Here is a 22,848-nt window from a genome sequence, read left to right on the forward strand (position 1 = left end):
CTCTTCTTTCTCTCTTCTTCACTCAAGAACCCTAACTCTTACTCTTTTAAAATGGAACAAAAATGATCCACAATCAGCCTAACACAACAATATAACCTCAAAAGAAATGATTTGTGAAAAGACCAAAATGCCCTTAAATTTCCGGACGGACTCCCTGCCAACTGCCCAACTTTCAAAGGGCATAACTCGCTCATACGAACTCGGAATCGAGCAAACTCGGTGGCGTTGGAAAGATCGTTCCAAGGGCTTTCCAAACATAACTGGAACTACTCCTGGATCATCCTGAGCTAGGAGTTATGACTGCTCAAAGTTGGCCAAAAACTCACCGATTTCCACACTTGGCCGAATTTCCAGATTCTAATTTTTTTTCCAAAAATGACTACTTCCAATTTCAAGCTTCTTCATATTCATTTCAAGTTGTCGGATGTTACACCAAGGAAGAGGTATCAGAGTAGTCCTAGTGTCAGAATCTAGTCAGCACTATCCTATGGCGGCTCAACTCCGATTTGATTGCACAAACAACACGGCTCAATATGAAGCTTGTATCATTGGTTTGAAGATGGCCATCGACATGAATGTTCAAGAGCTGCTGGTTATTCGAGACTCAGACTTACTGATTCATCAAGTTCAAGGAAAATGGGCCGTGAAGAATCCAAAGATCACACCGTATGAGCAGTATATACAGAAGTTGTGCAAAAGGTTCCGCAAGATTGAGTTCAGACACACTCCCAGGACACAAAACGAGTTGGCTGATGCTCTCGCCACCATTGCCTCGATGATTAAACATCCAGATACAAGTTATATTGATCCCTTGGATATAGAGGTAAAAGAGCAGCATGTCCATTGTTCACATGTTGAAGCAGAACCAGATGGTTTGTCTTGGTATTTTGACATCAAGAAGTATTTAGAGATCAGGACTTATCCTGAAAATGCAACGTTCAACCAGAAGAAGTCAATACGCCGTATGACCCTCAATTTCTTTGCAAGTGGGGAAATACTTTATAGGAGGACTCCAGATTTAGGTATCCTCATATGTGTTGATGCTAGTGAAGCTGCAAAGCTTCTAGAATAGATACATGCCGGAGTTTGTGATACTCACATGAATGGGTTCACTTTGGCGAGGAAGATCCTTCGAGCCGGTTATTTTTGGATGACTATTGAACATGATTGTTGCAAGTTTGTGCAAAAATGTCATAAATGTCAAGTGCATGGTGATTTGATTTGAGTGCTGTTTTGCGAACTTAATATTATGAGTTTACCTTGGCCATTTGTAGCTTAGGGCATGGATGTCATTGGTCCAATAGAGTCAGCCGCCTCTAACGGATACAAATTCATTTTGGTTGTCATTGACTACTTCACCAAGTGAGTAGAAGCAACTTCGTATAAGTCAATGACCAAGAAGGTTGTAGCTGATTTTGTTCGCAACAATTTGATATGCAAGTTTGGAGTGCCAAAATCCATCATTACTGATAATGGAGCGAATCTCACCAGTCATCTGATGAGAGAGATATGTGAACAATTCAAGACTACTCACCGAAATTCAACCACTTATCGTCCCCAAATGAATGGAGTTGTAGAAGCCGCCAACAAGAACATAAAGAAGATTTTTAGGAAAATGATTGATAATCGCAGAGGTTGGCATGAGATGCTACCATATGCTTTGTTGGGTTACCGAACGACTGTCAGGACATCGGTTGGAGCTACTCCATATTTGCTAGTATATGAAACAGAAACAGTTATACCTGCAGAAGTTGAAATACCTTCATTGAGAATCATCCAAGAATCTAAATTGAGTGATGTTGAATGGGTTCCCAAGCAGATTGGCATGGACAACTGTATCGACAGAGAATGATTTGTGTTTTTCATAAGAAAGTAAGAGCCAGAATGTTTGAGATTGGTCAGTTGGTTCNCGCAGAGGTTGGCATGAGATGCTACCATATGCTTTGTTGGGTTACCGAACGACTGTCAGGACATCAGTTGGAGTACTCCATATTTGCTAGTATATGGAACAGAAACAGTTATACCTACAGAAGTTGAAATACCTTCATTGAGAATCATCCAAGAATCTGAATTGAGTGATGTTGAATGGGTTCCCAAGCGGATTGGCATGGACAACTGTATCGACAGAGAATGATTTGTGCTTTTCATAAGAAAGTAAGAGCTAGAATGTTTGAGATTGGTCAGTTGGTTCTCAAATGTATTTTCCCTCACCAGGATTAATATAAAGGGAAATTTGCACCAAATTGGCAAGGGCCCTACATGGTTCGTAAAGTGTTATCTGGAGGTGTCTTAGTCCTGTCAGAGATGGATGACACTGAATGGCCGAAACCTTTCAATTCAGATGTTGTCAAGAGATACTATGTGTGAAGTTTCAATTTGTATTTTCTGTCATTTCCTTGTAATCGTTCTATTTGCTTGTAATCGCTTTGTTTAGAATTCTATCCCTTTGTAATGAACTACGTCTGACCTGAATTCTCAAGAATGAGATATGTAGGGGCCGATGTCGGCCTCGATTACCCCTTTAACCCCCTTTAATATTTTTCCTTGTATTTAAACTACGTTCGACCTAAGTTCTCAAGAATGAGATGCGTGGTGGCCTATGTCGGCCTCTGTCAGTTTCTTATTTAAATTTCTTATTTTTATTAATCCCGAGGGGGAAATTACATTTGACCTGATTCCTGCCTCAGCATGATACGTAGGTGCCACGACGGCTCGGTCATATTTCCCGTAAGGTTTTTATTTTTTCTTTACAATAAAAACTGGACAGGATTTTTGAGAGGGACTAAAAAATTTTCAAGAAGAAGATCTCTCCAACAAAGTCAATACTGAAGTTACTTTGAAATTTGCAACTGGGACAGAATTTTTGAGAAGATCTCAAAAATTTCACGATTTGTTTATCAACAGTTCAAGATACACCAAGACAATTAACTGGGACAGAAATTTTGAGGATGACCTCAAAATTTCAGCAAGGTTCGTCGAGAGTTTAGAGCAACTTTGAATGCTTCCCAACAAGTAATCAGATAGATCCCGAAACATCAACTCCAAATGGAGTTCATCAAGCTTGACGTGACATGGCACTTGACAGTAACCTTTTTCCAAACATTACTTTTAAAAATCTATTTGTTTAGAAAAAAATTCCCTCATGTTTAAATTATTTGCATAAAAATGTTTCGTCTTATATATCAAGAAACGAGAGATCGGAGAATTCAACCGGAGATAGTCAAATAAGGAGCAGGCAACTGAAGATATCGACACAGATCAGTTCATTTTCTATTAACAATGTTTTCGTAGATGCAGGAAAAGTTTTATGCTTCTTATACAAAAAAATTGGAAATATGAGTAGTATTATTTCGTTCAAATTCTCGGCAAAGCGAGGATCATAATGAACATTGCAACTATGTTCGGAGATTGGACAAATGAAAACCACGAAGAGAGCAATATTATTATTTTCCAGCAACTAAAGATACCTGAAAGACGTTTTTCTGGATCATATTATCAAACATGATAATATTACAACCCAGAGGGTAATTTATATTGTATCGTCAAATGAGATAATACCACTACTCCGAGGGTCATTTTTATTAAATTGTCAATTGAGATGATACCGCCACCAAAAAATACCCCACAAGATCACATATGTTGCTCGGTGAAGCATTATCTCCGTTTGGTACCGGGGACGGCGTCCTCAAAAGATTCATGTATTGCAAGAAGAGATTCATGCATCGCGGAAAAGAGATTAGTGCATCCCGGGAAAAGATTCATGCATCGCGGGAAATAGATTCGCACATCGCAGAAAAAGATTCATGCATCGCGGGAAAGAGATTCATGCATCGCTGGAAAGAGACTCATGCATCGCGGGAAAGAGATTCATGCATCTCAGAAAAAGATCCATGCATCGCAGAAAAGAGATTCATGCATCACGGGAAAAGATTCATGCATCGCGGGAAATAGATTCATGCATCACGGGAAAAAGAGTCATGCATAGCAAGAGAAAAAAAAGTCATGAATCGCGGAAAAAAGAGCCATACATAGCAAGAGATAAAAGTCATACATCGCAGGAAAGAGATCCATGCATAGCAAGAGAAAGATTCATGCATTGCGGAAAAGAGATTTACGCATAGCAAGAGAAAAGTCATGCACATCAAAAGAGAGATTTACCCATCACAAAAGGATCAACATCAACTGCATCATTTTTCTTTGTAAAACCGACATCAAGAGAACCATAAAAAATGACATCAGAAGAACCGTCAACATATTGCATCAGCTTATTTTATTGCTTTGACATCAAAGGAAGAGTAAATTGAAGATTATATTGCAAATATGAGACACAAGCTTTATTTGCTATATGTCAAGCCCGATGGAGCTGACGTAAAACGTCCAAGGAAAGCAATCAAATGTCAACACAGTAAAAGACATTATCTCCCCATTTGAAATGTATTTTATGCTAATGAGTTTTATCTCAATCTTTTCTGAGAGTATCCCAAGAGGATGAATTCTTAAAACAAACCACAGGTGCGGACGACATCAAAAAGGATGCAGCACAACACGAAAATTTCTCTTAGCAGCGAACTGGGACATAGTCCAAAGAGGAGTGTCAAACTCTTAGCACGCGAGCAGATGAGCGACTTCCACCACAATCTAACCACACCCCTATCGAAGGCATGTGATTTTATTTTTAGGTTTGTCGATTTTATTTTCGCATCCGAAAATCTTGTCTCTACCAGAAGCAGCTTTCCAATCTGAGTGACAACGCACCAAGAGCTTTAGAAATTATGCTCGTGTAAGAGGTTGCANCGAAGGCATGTGATTTTATTTTTAGGTTTGTCGATTTTATTTTCGCATCCGAAAATCTTGTCTCTACCAGAAGCAGCTTTCCAATCTGAGTGACAACACACCAAGAGCTTTAGAAATTACGCTCGTGTAAGTTCTTAATTATGGGTATGAAGTGCACCGCATTCATGGCTAAGAGGTTGCAAGCCTCCTTTTCATACTCGACTTATTTGTCACTTCTCCATAACCAAAGGTTATCTTGCATAATAGATTTCTTTTTCAACCGATTGAGTCGAACTACAAGTGGTCTGAATTTCATATAGCCTGAGATATATAGGAAACTCATTTCTAGAGTTCGACCATAATTCATAAAGTCAGTACCAAAATCCCTTTCTGAAAGGATAAAGATGTAGTCGGTCAAAATTGAATTCGTCAATTTCATTTTCCGTTGAATTTCTTTCATCAATCCAAGTTAAACGAAGGACAGATGTTGACACCCAATTTTGACCCTCCCAAGTAATAATTAATTTTCGAGCTCCTTGATTTTCAAACGATTTAAAATAATTGACTTTGTAAAATTCAAAATATTTTTTCAAGTTAGTTTTAAAATACTTTTGTCACCTTTTTATAATTTTAAATAATATATGTATACTTTTGCATTTTATAAATATTCAAAAATCGTCTAAAAAGATTTTGTTTAATTAAATATTTGGTTAGTTTGCTTAGTTATTTAATAGTTTATAATTTGGAGTTAATTAGTGTTTCATAAAATTTTATTTTATATATAATCTCATTAATTCATCCTATTTAAGTTTAGTCGAATTTGCTAAATTAGACTCGATGTGGCTAATTTCTTAAATTCAAAAGACCAATTGCTGGGCCCTTTTCTTTAATTTTCAGCCGACCCATCTCCTATTCCCAGCCCATGCTTTCTATTCCAAAACCCACGTGGCCCAACTCCAATTCCCACCCCTTTTTCCCTATAAGACATCCCACCATTTTACAATCTTTTTCAATTTCCAACCCAGCCCACTCCTTAAACCAGACCCAACCCAATTCCCCTATTAATCAAAGAAACCCAGAACTTCCATTAGCAGTAGTACACGATTCTCCAACATCAACGCCACAAGATCAGCGAGTAAAGCGACATACAGCGGACGACGACAAATTCCAGCAGTCCAACGTCTCTCTCCACGTAGCAGTCGCAGCAGCCGTAAAAGCATCTGCAAATTTGTACTTGCCAGAGCGAGATGAGGCCACGTAGCACAAGAGGGACATTGGAGTTGATCCAGCCGTCTGTCTCTCTTTCCTCTTTCGGACTGGGTCAAAATTTCAAGAAAAAAGGTGTTCGTCCAAATTTGTGAAAGACTTTCGATTTTAAATTTGGAATGGGCCTTGAACTCGAATTTTTTCGTCCCTTCCCCCCCCTAATTTTTCCGAACCCTATTTCCCTTTTATATAGTTGCTTTTATTCACGGTTGAAAGGGGAGATTTTTTTAGTTGGGAAATTTGGTGTTAGAGAAAATAGTTGGAGGACATATTGATAGAATCAGTTGCAATTTGAGAGAAAATACAGGGTATTATTAACTACAAATATTTATACAAAAATATTTGAGAATAGCTCTCAGAGGTACAGAGGCCGAGAGTTTCAAGCTCTGCTCGAGCCTTTGTCCATTTTCTCTGTTCACGTAAGTTCACCGAATCATCGTGTGGTGGAAGAGTCTATCCCTGTTCGTTTGTTGTCCAGTCCGCTGCTGCAAAAGAGGTAAAATCCGACCCCTTCTAAGTTTTTGTGGTCCTTTTATAATTTGATCTTAGACGTATAAGCTTGGTTGGATTCTCGCTTCGTTCGTTTTGAATAACCTTTGTGTTTGCTTGCCTCTAGTATGCTGCATTGAGTGATTAGTGGCATGTTATTTATCTCTCTTTGTTCTGTTGGAAATTCTGGAGTCACGAATGGCGACTACCTTGTTTTGTTTCAGTTCGAATAAGAAGAGAACCCTTATATTCTTATATGGTGTCATTAATCTAAGTGTATTCATAGATTTTTTTGCATGTTTAGTTCTTTTAATTGTCTTCTTGAATATGTGTAACATACGACAATTTGAAATAGTTAAGAAGAGGCTTGGAATTTGAAAATTTTCATTTTTGGAAAGGATTTGAAAAATCTGGAATTTGGCTAAGTGTGGAAATCAGTGAGTTTTGGCCAACTTTGAGCAGTCATAACTCCTAGCTCAGGATGAGTTAGGAGTAGTTCCAGTTATGGTTGTGAAGCTTGTGGAATGATCTTTCCAACGCCACCGAGTTTGCTTGATTCCAAGTTCGTATGAACGAGTTATGGCCATTGAAAGTTGGGCAGTTGGCAGGGAATCCGTTCGGAAAATTAAGGGCCTTTTAGTCTTTTCCCTAGCCAATTCTTTTGGGATTATATTGTTGTATAGGGCTGATCTTTGGATCATTTTGTCCCATTTTTTAAAAAAGAGAAAAAATCTAGGGCTTGAGAAGAAGAAGAGAAGAAGGAGAAGGAGAAGAAGAAGAGGAGATCAACAAGTTTCCGTCAAAGATCAATGTGGATTTTCGTCGGGGGTGATCCCTTTCAAGGTATGTGAGTTCCTTGTGTGGGTTGATCCTTTCCCCCACACACTAAGCTCATTTTATGATTTGAGAAAAGATTGGAATTGTTGTTGAAGTTGTTAGTTGTGTTGATGAAGTTATTGTTGGTTGTGAGACATGATTAGGTTGTGTATTTGAGTTGTAATGTATTGTATGTTGATAGATTGATGATCCTTAGTGTTTGGGGTTAGATCCATTGAAGTAAGGATGGTTTAGAGTTGAAGAAAAAGGGGAGAAAAGTCGAGTTTTCTGGGGAAGGGATTGGCGCGTCGCGCTTGCCAGCGCGCCCCAAAGGGGACTCTGAGGTCCAGCCCTAGGGGCGGCGCACCACTCAGAGCGCCAGCAGGGGGCTTCTGACCTTCAAGGGCTGGCGCTCCGCGCCTTGCAGAGCGCCAAGGACGCCATGTTCCCTCTTTCTTTTCATGCTTTCTCATACATGTTCCTAGGTGTTATACCTATGTTCCCTAGTTGTTTCCAACACCCCAAAGTGTTTCTAAACATCCCGAACTCACCCAAATACGTGTGATCCTATACCTTGAATCCATAGTTCAATTCAAGGCAAATTAGTATCAAGTTAAAGAGAAGTTAGAGTCAAGTCAAGCCATGTTAAGAAGTAAGTTCAAGCAAGTCCTCCAAGCTTCTCAAGAGTCTTCATTGAACGTTTTAACTTCATTTTTAGACTCAAGTTTCAAGTCAAGCAAAGAGCTTAGAGTTTCAAGCTAAGTAAAGAGTCTCAAGACTCAAGTTAAACCAAGAGTGTAAGTTGAGTTCATTTCTCAAAAGCAATTAGGGAACTATGTATTCCCAAAGAAGTTTCTAAATGTTTTTACATTTGAGTAAGAAAGGAACTATGATTCCAAAGGAGCCTTAGGGCTAGTTTTCAAGAAAAAGGAACATCGTTTCCAAGTGAGCCTTTGGGCTAGATTTTAAGTAATTATCTCATTTAAAAGAAAGATGTGTTTAAAACACTTATGAGCTAAAAGCATTTTGAGAGTAGTATCGAGCACCGATTTGGGGATGCGAGTTCATATTAAATTTAACTCTCCATGAGAACCATGTAGCCAACATGGGAGTTAACGGGTCATACTTTTTAGATGAACCCGTAAAGTTAAGCTAGTGGATCTACTTAGTAAAGTTAGGTTCCCATATCAAGACCAGGTATAGGATGGTCCTCAGGCAACGTGAGGTAAAACATTATATCATTAGCTTCTTATATCACGGCAAAGTATAGGATGGTCCTCGGGCAACGTGAGGTAAAACGTTGTATCACCACTCATATTCATAGTAGTGGTTTGTCGGTTAGAGAAGCTCCCACAGTAGAAAGAGCATGGTTCCTCGAGGGTTCTGCTTAGTACGGATGGGGGTATAGGACTTCATTCATACATTGCACAAGTAGACCTTGAGAGGAAACATGGTATTTTCATGATATTATAAATATGATTTTTATGTCATGTTTTAAGAGTTTTACGAGCTTTATATATTGCATGTGTCTTATTGCTTTATATATTGAGTTCAGTTATTCATGAGTTGAACAGAGCCAAGGTAAGTGTTCTCTTGTACTCCTTTCAAGCTTAAGTTGTGGTTTAGCTTTCCAGCTCGCATACTCGTACATTCAATGTACTGATGTCAGTTGGCCTGCATCTTATGACGATGCAGACACAGGTACCCTAGATCAGCATCCTGCACGTCGTTGATCCAGCTGAGCACTCCAGAGTCAGTGGTGAGCCTCCTTGCTTTCCGGAGGACTCAATTATTTTGTGTTCTTAGTTTTGTTCTATTAGGATGTTGCAGGGTCTGTCCCAACATCCATCTCAGTATTTTAGAGGCTTCATAGACAGTCAGTCAGTTAATTGAGTCTCTCATCTATGTATATATGTAAATATTCTATTTTGAGACTCGAACTGCCTTTCGGCATGTTATGCATCAATTGGTTGTTTTATAACCTTTCATTGCATTGAGTTGTACTGTTGAGTTAAGTTTCCGCTGAGTTAAGAAAGTCAGGCCAAGGGTTCGTCTGGGGCCAGCAATGGTCTTCGGGTGTTGGTCCCGCCCAGGGTGTAGGCTCGGGGCGTGACAATATGTGTTAGCATAACTTGCTTTCTTCCTCATAAAAGTGTTCTTGTTTGTCATGTGAAGGTGATTATTGTATGTGTAAGTTGTGTTAGTTATAATAGTTACTGATTTGGTCATATGATTGTTTCTTTAATTAATGTGTTAAGTAAAGGATTTTTCATTCTCATATTTATTTGGAATATGTGTGATCTCCATTTTTTATCCCTAATAAATTTGATAAATGGTAAAAATATTAGTGTCGATCTGAATTTATGGATGAAATGAGTTATGTCCTTTTCCTTTTGTGTCACTTCTTTCTCTGTTATTTTCACGTGTTAAGCACAAAGTTCGGGGTTAATGTTTTGAGTTCCTTTATCGCTTGTCAACCTGTTCATCCTTGTTTCATTCAAAAATGGTTATCTTATTCGCTTTTCCTTTAATTATGAGCTGAAATTATTTCTTAATTCAGGAGTTTTCCCGGCAGCTTGTTGATTTCCTTGAAGTTAAATCGCGAAGGTTGAGAATTATGTTTAGATATGTTTAAATGGTAGTTCTCCATCATAAGCCTCTTATGCTACTGTGAATTTCTATTCGGCAATTAATTCATTTAAGTTCACTGTTGACATTTTTCTTTACCCCTCATTTAGTTGATATTAATCCCTTTAATTGTTTATTAGTTAAGAAGTTTTGTTAATTGAGCATGCACATCCCAATTTCAATTAGTTGCCTTGGTCAATTCTTTCTTTGAATACATGATTATCATCCTATGTTAAGAAGTGCCTTGGCTTATAGCCACGTTTCTTGTCTTCAAGTTGTACTATGTGTTTGTCTTTCTTATGAATTAATTATTGGATCGTGTGTGTGCCGAGATTTGTATTTCTTTTCAAACTTTTTTTATCTGTTGTTGCATGTGAAATCTGCTCGGGTCCTCGCGGACTCTATCCTTGTATTTTCCCCTCGGCCACGGAGGCCCAATTCTATTTTATTCGAGTCAGTCGCCCCTTAAATCGATGAACAGCTCCCGGAGTTGAAAGAACATATAGTAAATCACAAAGATTGAAAAAAGATTGGGCCTAACGCCCACTCTTAATTCCCAAAATTGTATTTTGTTACTTTTGGGCCTAAGCCCACTTATCTATTATCTTGCTAGAATTTAGGACAGGTGAAAAAATTGGGCCTAAGGCCCAAACAATATTTTATTTTATGTTAGTTTAGGACAGGTGCAGATGACTCAAATGGGCCAAAGCCTCAAAACAAAAATGGGCCCAAATACTGGCCTAGGCGGACAAGAAAACCATATTTGGGCCCAAATCTCTTTCCCTCCTTTCTTTGTTGTGTTTGTTTACTCGTTATTATCTATTATTAATCTTAAAGTTAAAAATTTCAAATCCCCAAAAGACACCCATTCTGAATTAATCACTTAACCAAGTTATTCGTCTTTCACTTGACTTAAAAAATGAATAAATAAATAAATAAATAAGCTTACAAAATACTTCACTTAAATAATATTTCAATATCTTTCTATTTCTCCCTTAAAATGGTCCTAACTACAAAATAAGTTCAATTTTGCAATTCAAGCTAAGTCAAATTTTTAGCCAAATGATTAATTACCGGATAACCGCGTATTAGCGGGCATTTCGGGTTCTTTCAAACCCTTCCCGAAATGCTAATAAGAACCCCGACCCCCCTTTAAGTTTTCATTAGATTTTTGTTTTAGTCTTTTGAAAATGATAGTTTTCTTAATTTTACTTACAAATTAAGTGGCAACTCTAAAACTAGTCTAAAGATATTTTTTAATAAAAACAATGTGCCTGCATGACTTTCTAGATGTATCACACTCTTTTCATGTGAATTCAATTTTTTATGTGTCTATTCCCTATATTTTTTCATGTGAATTTAGTGAAGTGTTATATGAATTTAAAAGTGATTGCAACATTAAAGAAGTAACATATTGATTGACTCTTAAGTCACGTGTGCCTCCATGACACACTAGACATGTGAGCTTGCATGACTCTCGAGATATGACAAAAAAATTTCACGTTAATTCAGTTGAAGTGCCTATTCCCTGAATTTTGTCACGTGAATTTAATTTTTAATATGCTCTTTTCCTAAGTTTTTTTCATGTGAATTTAGTTATGTGATTTAGGAATTTAAATAGTGATTGCACATTAAAGATGTGAGGTACTTAACCATTACTAACTTGTGTCTGTCTGCATAACACACTAGACATGTAAGCCTGCATATTTGTTTGATAGGTTATACTCTTTTCACGTGATTTGAAATTTTGATGTGTCTATTCCCTAGATTTTTTCACATGAATTTAATTTTTTGTTTTATGAATTTAAATATTGATTACGATATTAAATGCATGAGGTACCGAATAACTGTTAAGTTATGTGTGCCTACACGACTTTCCAGATGTGGCAGACTCTTTTAATGTGAATTCAATTTTTTATCTGCTTGTTCTCTAGATTTTTATCACGTGAATTTAGTTAAGTGTTTTATGAATTTAAATAGTGGTTGTAACATTAAATGTGCATCATACTAAACGACCCTTTAAGTCATGTGTGTCGCACGCACACTAGTTATGTGGGCGTGCACAATTCTCGAGATATAAAAAATTATTTTCATGTTCCTTAGATTCTTTTTCACGTGAAGTTAGTTATGTGATTTAAAATTAAAATAATGATTGTGCATTAAAGGCGTGAGGTACTTAACAATCCTTATCTCGTGTTTGTCTGTACAACACACTAGACACGTGAGCTTGCACGTTTGTTTGATGTGTTATACTGTTTTCACGTGAATTCAAATTTGATTTGTCCATTCCCTAGATTTTTCTTCACATGAATTTAGTTATGTGCTTTAGGAATTTCAATAATGATTGTGATATTAAATGAGTGAGGTAGTAAATAACTACTACGTTGTGGGTGCCTGCACAACTTTCTAGATGTGGCAGACTCTTTTCACGTGAACTCAATTTTTTATATGCCCATTCCCTAGATTTTTTTTTTATGTGAATTTAGCAAGTGCTTGATGAATTTAAATAGTGGTTGCGACATTAAAGGCGTAACATACTGAATGACTCTTAAGTCATGTGTGCCTGCACGACACACTAGTCGTGTGAGCTTGCACAACTCTTGAGATATAACAATCTCTTGTCACGTGAATTTCGATGAAGTGCCTATTCCCTAAATCTTGTCACGTGAATTAAATTTTAATATTCTCATTTCCTAGATTCATTTTCACGTGAATTCAGTTAAGTCCTCTATAAATGATTACTTTTATCTTCTTAGATTTTTTTTGCGAAAAAAAAAATATTAAGTTTTTTGGTACTCCAATAATTCTCCCACATCGATAAACTTCTATTAAGAGTAATCTTTTGAACATTTTTTATCCTAAAATGTGACTCTTTTGGCTTCGAAATCTACATACATATTTTAAGGTGCTCCTCTTGGTTTGACGATAGTGATAGACCCATGAACTAAAATAGATTTAAAGATGATTTTCATAGAGGAGAGAGGAAAGCTTCTTAGATTGAGCGATAGGCCGACGTCTTTCAATCAAAATAAATAGAATTCAAACGCACACATACCCTATTTTTACTTTACAACCAGCTTCCGTCCTAAGAGATGACTTCCGTAGAGGAGAGGGGAAAACTTCTTAGATTGAGCGATAGGCCGACGCCTTTCAATCAAAATAAATAGAATTCAAACGCGCACATACCCGACCCAAGAGATGACTTCCGTAGAGGAGAGAGGAAAGCTTCTTAGATTGAGCGATAGGCCGATGCCCTTTCAATCAAAATAAATAGAATTCAAACGCACACATACCCTGCTTTTACTTTACAACCAACTTCCGACCCAAGGTGATTATAGAGGTTACCTTTTAGTAACGGGCCGTGATATGGGCCTAAAAGGCCGCAACTCAAATCTAATCTCTATAACCCGCGTGACATTTTTGGCGCTAATCTCCTTTTTCCCGCGAACAGTAAATAGCGCGGGAAAAAATTGTTTCCTTTTAGCCGTTTATTTCGACCCTACTGAATCCCCAATTCGTTTTCATTTTCACAGTAACCTCGATTGTATCTACATTCTCAGTTTTTTCAGATTTGTTTTTGCTAATAATGGGTTCTTCAACAACAGTTGTGTTGCGGAGAAGGACGGAAGCTCCAAAACCGGGAAGAACATTGAGGAACAGGTCGAATTCAAGGAAAATGGTTGAAGAAGATGAATATAGCGATACTTCATGTGAGAAATGTGGATCTGGTGAATACCCAGCTCAGCTTTTGCTTTGTGACAAATGTGACCGAGGATTTCATCTGTTTTGCTTGAGACCCATTCTGGCTTCAGTGCCCAAAGGCTCCTGGTTCTGCCCATCTTGCGATGATAACAAGAATCTGACAAGTACGTTTATGGGTTTTCATTTTTTATTCGTTTATTTAATATTTGAACCTTTTTGTGTTAGAATTGTATTTGGGTGTTTATGAAATTTGCTAAAAATTGAAATTTGATGTTGGTTGCCTAATCTTTAATTGTTTGATTGTTATAGACAAATGTAGTTTGAGTACTTAATGTCAGCAAAGCAACTCTTTTATTTTTGGGTGTGTAAAACTGTAAATAAGTAGATGTCAAGAATCCCCAATGTTAGAACATCCCAAACTATTGAGTGTTGGAATGGAAGGGTCCAAATCAAGTGTGATGAGTTTTGATGATCTGTAGAGTACATTGATTGTACAGAAATGGCTATGATGGAGTTTCTCTTATTCGTATTAACAGCTAATCTAGGGGGAATGGTTTTATGCAGTGCTAATGATTTATTAACTATCTTTATAGCCCCAAATGTTTCAGTTTATGCTCCTACCTTATCAATCCCAAGTAGTTTTGAATTAAGGTGTACTAGTAGTACTAGTTTCTTTAAGAAGGAATAGTAATCATAAACAAAAATTAAGTTAGACAGATGTGATTTTACAATGCCATGGTCATGACAGTACAGATTTAATTTTGTACATGTTGCAATGCAATGTCTTGGCTATTTCAACCTTGAAGGAATCGGGTATCCAATACTTGCTCATACTTAATTTATTAGTGATTGATAAGGTGTTCTTATCTAATGTGCAGAATTTCCTCTTGTGCAAACAAAGATTGTTGATTTTTTCCGGATTCAGAGACCGTCTAACTCGATTAATGAGTTTAGTCCAGGCAAAGGTAAATTCTTTATAGTTAGGATGATATTATCTTATTTGTTTGCTCCAATTACTTGATCTGATGGGTGTTGCTTTTGGTTGTTTTTTTGGTCAGATTGCCAGAAAAAGAGAAAACGTGGCAGTAGCTTGGTAGTGTCAAAGAAGAGAAGAAGATTATTGCCCTTCAATCCGACTAAGGATCCTACCCGGAGATTGGAACAAATGACATCTCTTGCTACTGCCTTGTTAGCAGCTGGAGCAGATTTCAGCAATGAGCTCACCTATATGCCAGGCATGGCCCCACGAACAGCTAATCATGCAGCACTCGAGCGAGAGGGAATGCAGGTAAAGTAGAACATAATCTTTAACATTTTGACTGACCAAATGTGTTAGATTTAGACTGGCATGCTATTACTGAATCTAACTTTGAGCGGGATCAAAACTTCCAATTGGAAGAAAAATAAAAAGGATGCATTGGCACATTGTAGTGGTTAAAGATGTCATCTTACTATCTTATTGTTAGATAAGAAATGGTCAAATCTCCCTGAATATCGTATGATTTATTTAGCTGACCTCAACTGACTAGATTCAGGATAGTCTGATTGACTGAGGGGAATCCTCTATGTTGTTTGCCACATAACCACTGGAGTGGTTTACATGGATACATGCCTTCTGAGTTCTGTGTGATGCTTGAAATTTTCACAAGGAGATAATAATATCTAGCTACTTAGTACGCCCATAGGGGAAAAGATATGTAAAGCCTTAAAAGGAGAAATTGTGGGAAGATTTTTTATTTCATTGTATTATTTAGAAAAAAAAGTCCAACTTTCTTAGCATGATCCTTTGAATTGCCTATTTTTCAAATCTTAAGACTTCTGTTATTGAACTCCAGGTATTATCTAAAGACGATACAGAAACTTTACAGTTGTGCAAGAACATGATGAAACAGGGTGAATGGCCACCACTCATGGTTGTTTTTGATCCCAAAGAGGGGTATGTACTTGATCACTACTTTGCTTTCCAATGTATTCACAAATTATCATTTTTTTTTGTGTGATCTTAATATGGGATGCTTAATTTATCTATTTATTTTTGCTTTGTCAGATTTACTGTTGAAGCAGATGCGATCATAAAAGACTGGACAATAATTACAGAGTATGTTGGAGATGTTGATTACTTGAATAATCGGGAAGCTGATGATGGAGATAGCATGATGACTCTTTTAACTACTAATGATCCTTCAAAAGACCTTGTCATTTGTCCTGACAAGCACAGTAATATTGCTCGCTTCATCAATGGGATAAACAATCATACTCCGTATGTTCTTTTCCATCAAACACTTTGTGCTTTTTGAAGTTACTATGATATCTCATGCTTATCCTATGGTTCTTTTTGTACGACACTTAATTATATCAATCACACATCATCAATTTGTCCAGCATCTGTGTTCTTTCTCGAGGAATGAGACTGAACTCTTTCAGAAAATCTTAATATTGCAAGCAGTTTAATCTAAAACTGGATGCACAAGTTAAACATAAACATGGCTAGTGTTAAATTCAAGTGTGCCTTATACATGCACTGTATGGTTTTTCTTTTGGAGTGTTCTTAATTATACATATTTCTTCTAATGCAGCGCTGGGAAGAAGAAACAGAATTTGAAGTGTGTGAGGTTTGATGTTGATGGTGAATGCCGTGTTTTATTGGTTGCAAACAGAGACATTCGAAAGGGAGAGAGGCTATATTATGACTACAATGGTTATGAAAATGAATATCCAACTGAGCACTTTGTTTGACCTCATAGGATCCAAACTGATTTGTCCAGCGTTGGTTTCTAAATTTTTTAATCTATTGACACATAGCGCAAAAGCCTTGTAAACACAAGGGCAAGGTGGAGGGGTATACAAGAATGATTTTGTCTTGGGTGCATAAAATGCAAAGAATTCCTAGTTTCTGGTCTCATTGTCCAGTCTCACATCTCATACCTTCAAGATATTTTTAGTGGACTCATGGAACATGACAACCTGAGAAGATTTTGTGTACAAATGTCAGCTATTGGTGATTCATCATGTAAATGCTTTAAGCTTGGTTCTGGAGAAAAAACTCATGTTTCCCCAAACAGAAGTTCCTTAAGCTGTCCAAGCAAAAACTTCTATTGTTGAACTTTAGCATTTTCTGATCAATATCAGACTTGTTGAATATCCTTATAAATTGAATTGAATTGAATTGGTCAAGTTCAATCTCTACTTAGTATTGTTACATTTGAATTAATTGAACAATCATTGCAGCCTACTTTTTGTGAAGATTAAAGTTAGGCAAGACAAGATACGAGGGAGAGATGCTTATACGGTACATATGGAGGACATGACCTTAGATGGAAGAATATAGGAGATATAGATTTAGGTAGAAAGCTAGTAAGTAATTCAGTGTTGTCTCGCTTATCCTTCTATACTAGCAATAGTAGCATAATTCTTGTAGTTCTTTGTTTCTACGACTTCTGTTACTATTTATTATTCTTTGTACTTTGATAATCGTATTATTTTTTGTAGTTACTATTGTTCCTTTTTCAGAAAGTTCTGTCATGCCTTGTTGAGTATTTTGCCTTCATTTCTTCACTCTTGTTGTTTTCTTGAGCCGAGGGTCTATCATAAGCAACCTCTCTACCTCCAAGATAGGAGTAATATATGCGTACACAACACCCTCTCCATACCCACACTTGAGGGATTACACTGTGTATGTTGTTATTGTTTGAGATTTCTATTCCTTTTTGTTTTTCATTTGGTCCATTTTGAAATCCGACTAATCCGAATTTGCTTTAAGCAAATGCTGAATTCTTATCCAGGCTTCCCCTTTTAAAACTCTAATGGGCTTCAAGCCCAATATGAATCTGAAACATTTCTAATGTTCAAAGTACATAGAGTCTAATTCCTAGCCAAAAACTTCAATGTATTTTCCTTTGTAAAAAGTCATCAGATCCAAGACAAGTACTGGTGAAAATGTACCAAGATAAGAAGAAATTGGGGCTGATTGTCAGTAGTCCATAAAAACACTTTAAAACCTATGATTATAATGATCTATATATATAACTGCATGCAGAAAGGACCACCCTATGGCTCTGAATGTTTTAAAACCAAACCAACAGAAACACAGAATAGAGTGGTCCTTTTTATTAATTAATAGCTTACCATAATCAGTAGACTTCTCACACAACACACATATACACAAAGACAAACATATCACAGTTGTCTCATTTACTTCCTTTTACCCCTTTCTCGTGACACACTCTTCTTTTTAATCTCAGAACGACACTCCTAAATCCTGAAACACTTGGTCATGAGAATTCACCTTTCAAATACTATAACATGTTTAAGGTTCATGCATTTCATTTTAAAGTTCTATATTGATTCAACTTATGTCACATGAATTGGAACAGAGCGAGTAGTCAATAATTTTAAGCCGTTGATTTTGAGTTACTGTCCCCACAACAATTTTAGGTGCGTGGTCCAGAAGGTGTAATTTTTATGTACTTCAATTTTCATGTTGCATTTTTTTTAACCAGTGGACAAAAAAAAAATGGCAGAGATTTTGTTATCAGAAAAAAAAAAAAGTGCACAAATCCCAAGATAAAAAAAGAAGAGTTTGTCAACTATTACCATTATTACTCAACATATATACACAATACTCAAACCGCCCACTTTATATTTTTTTGTTGATCCACTGCAGTGATCAGTTGTGTTGTGTCCCTCATTATTTAATTTGTTTGTTTTCACAAATTTTTTCTATAAGAAAGAGTGCCCTCTTTTGTTGTTTTTCATTTGTTTTTCTAGTGACATAATTCACATATGTATGCACATTGTTGTTTTATTATATTTTCTGAACACAAATCATCAGTTTATTGTCTGCTCATTTTTCTCTTTCTCTTTTTACCGTCCGTAGCTATTTTGCTTTATAGCTAATGAAAACCTGACGTTACATATGATTAGCGACAAATTTTGCTATTTAGCTATAAATTTTATTCATCGTTAAATCCAGTTTTTTTGATAATCATGCTAGGATTATAGTACTATACAGTAGGACTTACTTATGTAGTAAATAATGATGCAAAGAATGTTATTTAGTATGTAGCGGAGCCAAAAATTCAAGTGAGGATTCAAAGAGAAAAAAATATATGTCGAAGAAATTCAACGAATTATATATATACATAAAAATGAATAAAATTACGTTATAAGTGAATTCATTAATTATGGAGTATGTATTTACATTATCCATGCATATAATTTAGTCACCAATCTTCCAGTGCATGACTGCGTCGACATCTCATTAGCTTACTTCAATTTTAAGTCAATATATAATGCAAAATGACATAGAAACCCTCTTTTTACTAGAAAAGATAAGGTATACGCGAACCTTAACCGAGGAGTCTAGAAAAGCAATTTACAAAAGAAAATACATACATACGAAAGAAAGAATAACTAGAACACATTTTCCTCCATGCCAAACGTACACAACCTTAGTTGCCTCTCTTTATTATATTATACATAGAGGTGAAGCAAAAACACAATTCAAGTACAAAGAAAGGGATTTTTACGTTGTATAGCCTCCCATCAAAATAATAACCGGCAAGTATATATTTTGTATATTAATGTATATCTATATGATTTGCGATTGTAATTAATTTTGATGAGAGGCCAAATATGTAACTTTCCAAAAAAACAGGGCCAGGCCCATGTAAAATGATCAAGTACAAAGTGGTTAGTGGCACCCATCTTACTTAACACCTTCTCAGAGAAATACAACCATCACAAGAAAGTCCCACACCTAAATTACCCACCAACCCATATCCCTTTGTTTGGTGGAAAATGTATACGTTTCCACCTTCATTTCCACCCCTTTTAATTTATTTTAAACTTAGTTGCAAATATGATAACCTTAAAAATCTTACTCCCTCCATCCCACTTTAGATGATTCAGAGTACGAGCGTTATATCATCTAACTTTCACAATAAATTCAGGATATGAGGAGATGATATATGTAATTTTTTTTCATACTATATAAAAAGTATTATAAATTACGATCAAAAGAGAAAACTCGTTTAACTTCCGATATGGTAAATGTGAGGGACAAAAAGTAAAATATAAGAATTTCAATATTCTCCCTGCATTATGTATATCTGTTTATGGGTTGGCATTTTTTTTGTTTTTGTCTACCTACTACTCATAACTCAAATACAATTTTCTATGGACAACTACACGGTTTACTTCATTCAATGTTTAGTTGGTTCTTTTGTTTGCTCATTTCTAGGCTTATTTTTTACCCTTTCTTCCAAGAGGATCTTGAGTGGATTCTCTACAATTATTAGCTATAGAGTATATATATAGTAACAATTATATCCCAAAGTCAACTAATAATTTTTGGGTAGTAATGTTCATTGCATAAGGGTACTCTCATGGTTAAGTTTCTTGGTTCAATTCATCTAATTATAGTATTTATAGAGTTGAAAATTGAAATTATCCCTTCAAAGATTGTCTTGGGATTCACTTATATATAGACAAAGGTAGTTAAATCAGTTGGCCTTGTTACTAGTGGTATTAATCTTGCATGTAGATGCCGGCTGTTAAAAGGACATTATTCTATTCTAATTACTTCATTAACACTTTTAACGTGTCAGGCACATGAGATGAAATCGTGATTTGAAATTATAATATAAAATCTTATGAGATGATGAAATTAAAGTTTTGCTTGACTATGTCATTTGAATTTTTTAGTTGTATTTTTTTTCATAAACATAACACATTGATCATAAATTATGAAAACTATTAAAATTATACAATCTATCACAAAATTATTCTAAAAAAAATACAACATTTACTAATCGAATTTTAGCTCCATAAAAGATAAAATTGAACAAGAGTTGTCATGTACTACTCTTGTTGAAGTAATAATAAATTTGGTTGGAGATAGTAATGACTAGTCTACACAATACCAAAAATGATTTTTAGTGGCAGTTAATTAGCGGCAACAATTTAATTGCCGCTAAATATATATTTTTTTGGAAACAATTACCGGTGACAATTACATTTAGCTCTCCTTGTAAATATTGTTAAAGCTTATAGTGACATTGAATTTAATGACAATTAACTAATGTCCGTGAAGATTTTAACATTCTTTTTTGTTAATGTAGATCTCTAACAGTTATTTTAATTTGTTGTAGTGTATATGAGTATATTTTTTTTATTTTTTTTTATGACAAGGGAAATCCGCGGCCGCCTACCCTTTGGGTGCGCACAGGGTGTATATGAGTATATTCGATATAAATGGTTTAAAGATTGATAAGTGTAATAATATAAACTATAATTTTGTTTGCATAAAAAATAAATGATTAATAAATATAAAATGACGTTGTTGCTTTCTTTTATAAAAAAATTTGAAGGTCGATTTTTGTATTTGAAAAACGTAAAATCATGATATGAAATTCTCAAAACAATTTTTTTTAATTATTATTTTAAAGAATTTGGGATTCAATTGAAATCATTAGATAAAATTGTATGTCCATAAGCCTACTAAGCATAATAGATCTTTGAGAAAATGTACTTCATTATTTTAATTTGTTTGTTTGATTTTAATTTGATACGGAATATAAAAAAATAAAAAAAGCTTTTGAGTTTTATAATTTTAAATAAAAACTATGTATAATGTACCAAAATATCTTTTAATTTTATTATATTAAATATGTCAAGTAATTAAAATAGAGAAAGTAACATAAGAGAACTAGTAAATGATAAACAAATATAAATATACAGAGTAACATAACCAAACTGTTAATAGGCAATCCATTTGCAAATAAATAAACTTGGCCTTTGTTACAAAGTGATATCCCTTTCCATTCATTTTACATGTCTTAATTAACTTGATTGGATTTGAATTTTTTAAATATAATATTTTAAAGATGATATTCTAACTAATTTATTCTTTTAACTGTTTGTATTAAACTGAAGGGATTTTATTTGACTTTTATGATATTTATATTTAAAAAGAATTAATTTTAAGGATCTAAAACCATCTCCAATCCACCTTTATTTCACTCTCAATTCTCTATATTTGGAGAGTAAAATAGAAAATGGGCACTCCAACCTACCTTCAAATCACTCGCTATTCTTCAAATTTAAAGAGTTGAATAGTAGTTCTCCAAATTTGGAGAACCACTATTCACACTCTCTATTTCACTTTCTCAATATTTTATTATAATTTTCATTACTTTCTAATTAACATATTATTTTACATATAATTTCATTAATTAAATATTTAATATTCATAATTCTTTTTTTTTCTAATTTTCATCAATAATAAAATTTTATTTTATTATTAATTTTCATTATAAAGAATACACAAAATAAAAATGGTAAAATGAAAATTTTAATTTAAATACAAGATAACAATACAATACATAACATAATAATTTAAATACAAAATAAAATACCATACATAACATAATAATTAATTCGCGATGAAACAAGAATCATGTCGAAAAGATGTTGAACGTGTATTCAGAGTTTTGCAATTATTGGAGGACCGTCACGTTTTTGGAGAAAGGAAGTGTTACATGATATAATGACTACATGTATTATACTGCACAACGTGATAATTGAGGAAGAACGTGATCTTAATACACCAATTCAAGATGTCGTAGAGGCTCCAACTCCAACGACGAAAATTGTGGTAGATGAAAATCTCCGATTTGAACAATTTTTAGCTAGACATAAAAAAATTAAGGACAAAAATGTTCATTTTGAACTCCATAATGCATTAATAGAGCATTTATGAGAGCAACATAATAATTTCAAAAATTGAGTGTTTATGTAATTGTATTTGACTTTTATTTAAATTTGTCCATTAATTTATATACTATATAATATTTTCTTGCAATTTATGGAATTTAAAAATTTAGAATAAAATATAACTTTATATTAAATAAAAAAATTAAAAATAAAATTTTTATTATATAAAGTAATTATTGGGGAAAAAAATAAATGAATTATATTATGAAATAAGAAATAAGAATGAAATAGAAATAATAATATACTATTGAGGAGAGAAAAAAAAAATCCTTTTTAGAGAGTAAAATAGAGAATTAAGTTGGAGTTGATTGTCTGAAGAAATAAAGAACTCTATATTTAGAGAATAAAATAGAGTGTAGGGTTGAAGATACGCTAATGAAAAAAAGTTGTTTTAATTTT

The 22,848-nt window shown here is 34.8% G+C and overlaps 1 protein-coding gene across 1 annotated transcript; it reads left to right on the forward strand.

Annotated features, from left to right (window-relative positions):
- Nucleotides 1-13,503: 13,503 nt before the first annotated feature.
- LOC125859547 (histone-lysine N-methyltransferase ATXR6) lies at nt 13,504-16,742 on the forward strand. Its single transcript, XM_049539316.1, has 6 exons — nt 13,504-13,838; nt 14,553-14,639; nt 14,733-14,962; nt 15,510-15,610; nt 15,722-15,934; nt 16,251-16,742. Exons 1-6 carry the CDS (start codon nt 13,559-13,561, stop codon nt 16,408-16,410), a joined length of 1,071 nt encoding a protein of 356 aa, XP_049395273.1. The 5' UTR covers nt 13,504-13,558; the 3' UTR covers nt 16,411-16,742.
- The last annotated feature ends 6,106 nt before the right edge of the window (nt 16,743-22,848 follow it).

Source organism: Solanum stenotomum, chromosome 3, assembly GCF_019186545.1.
Source record: "Solanum stenotomum isolate F172 chromosome 3, ASM1918654v1, whole genome shotgun sequence".
In the NCBI taxonomy this organism is placed as follows: domain Eukaryota; kingdom Viridiplantae; phylum Streptophyta; class Magnoliopsida; order Solanales; family Solanaceae; genus Solanum; species Solanum stenotomum.

Coding starts and splice junctions, on each gene's coding strand:
- LOC125859547 (XM_049539316.1), top strand. CDS start 13,559: ATGGGTTCTTCAACAACAGTTGTGTTGCGGAGAAGGACGGAAGCTCCA. Junction 14,963..15,509: donor TCGAGCGAGAGGGAATGCAG/GTAAAGTAGAAC, acceptor ATTGAACTCCAG/GTATTATCTAAAGACGATAC. Junction 15,935..16,250: donor GGGATAAACAATCATACTCC/GTATGTTCTTTT, acceptor CTTCTAATGCAG/CGCTGGGAAGAAGAAACAGA.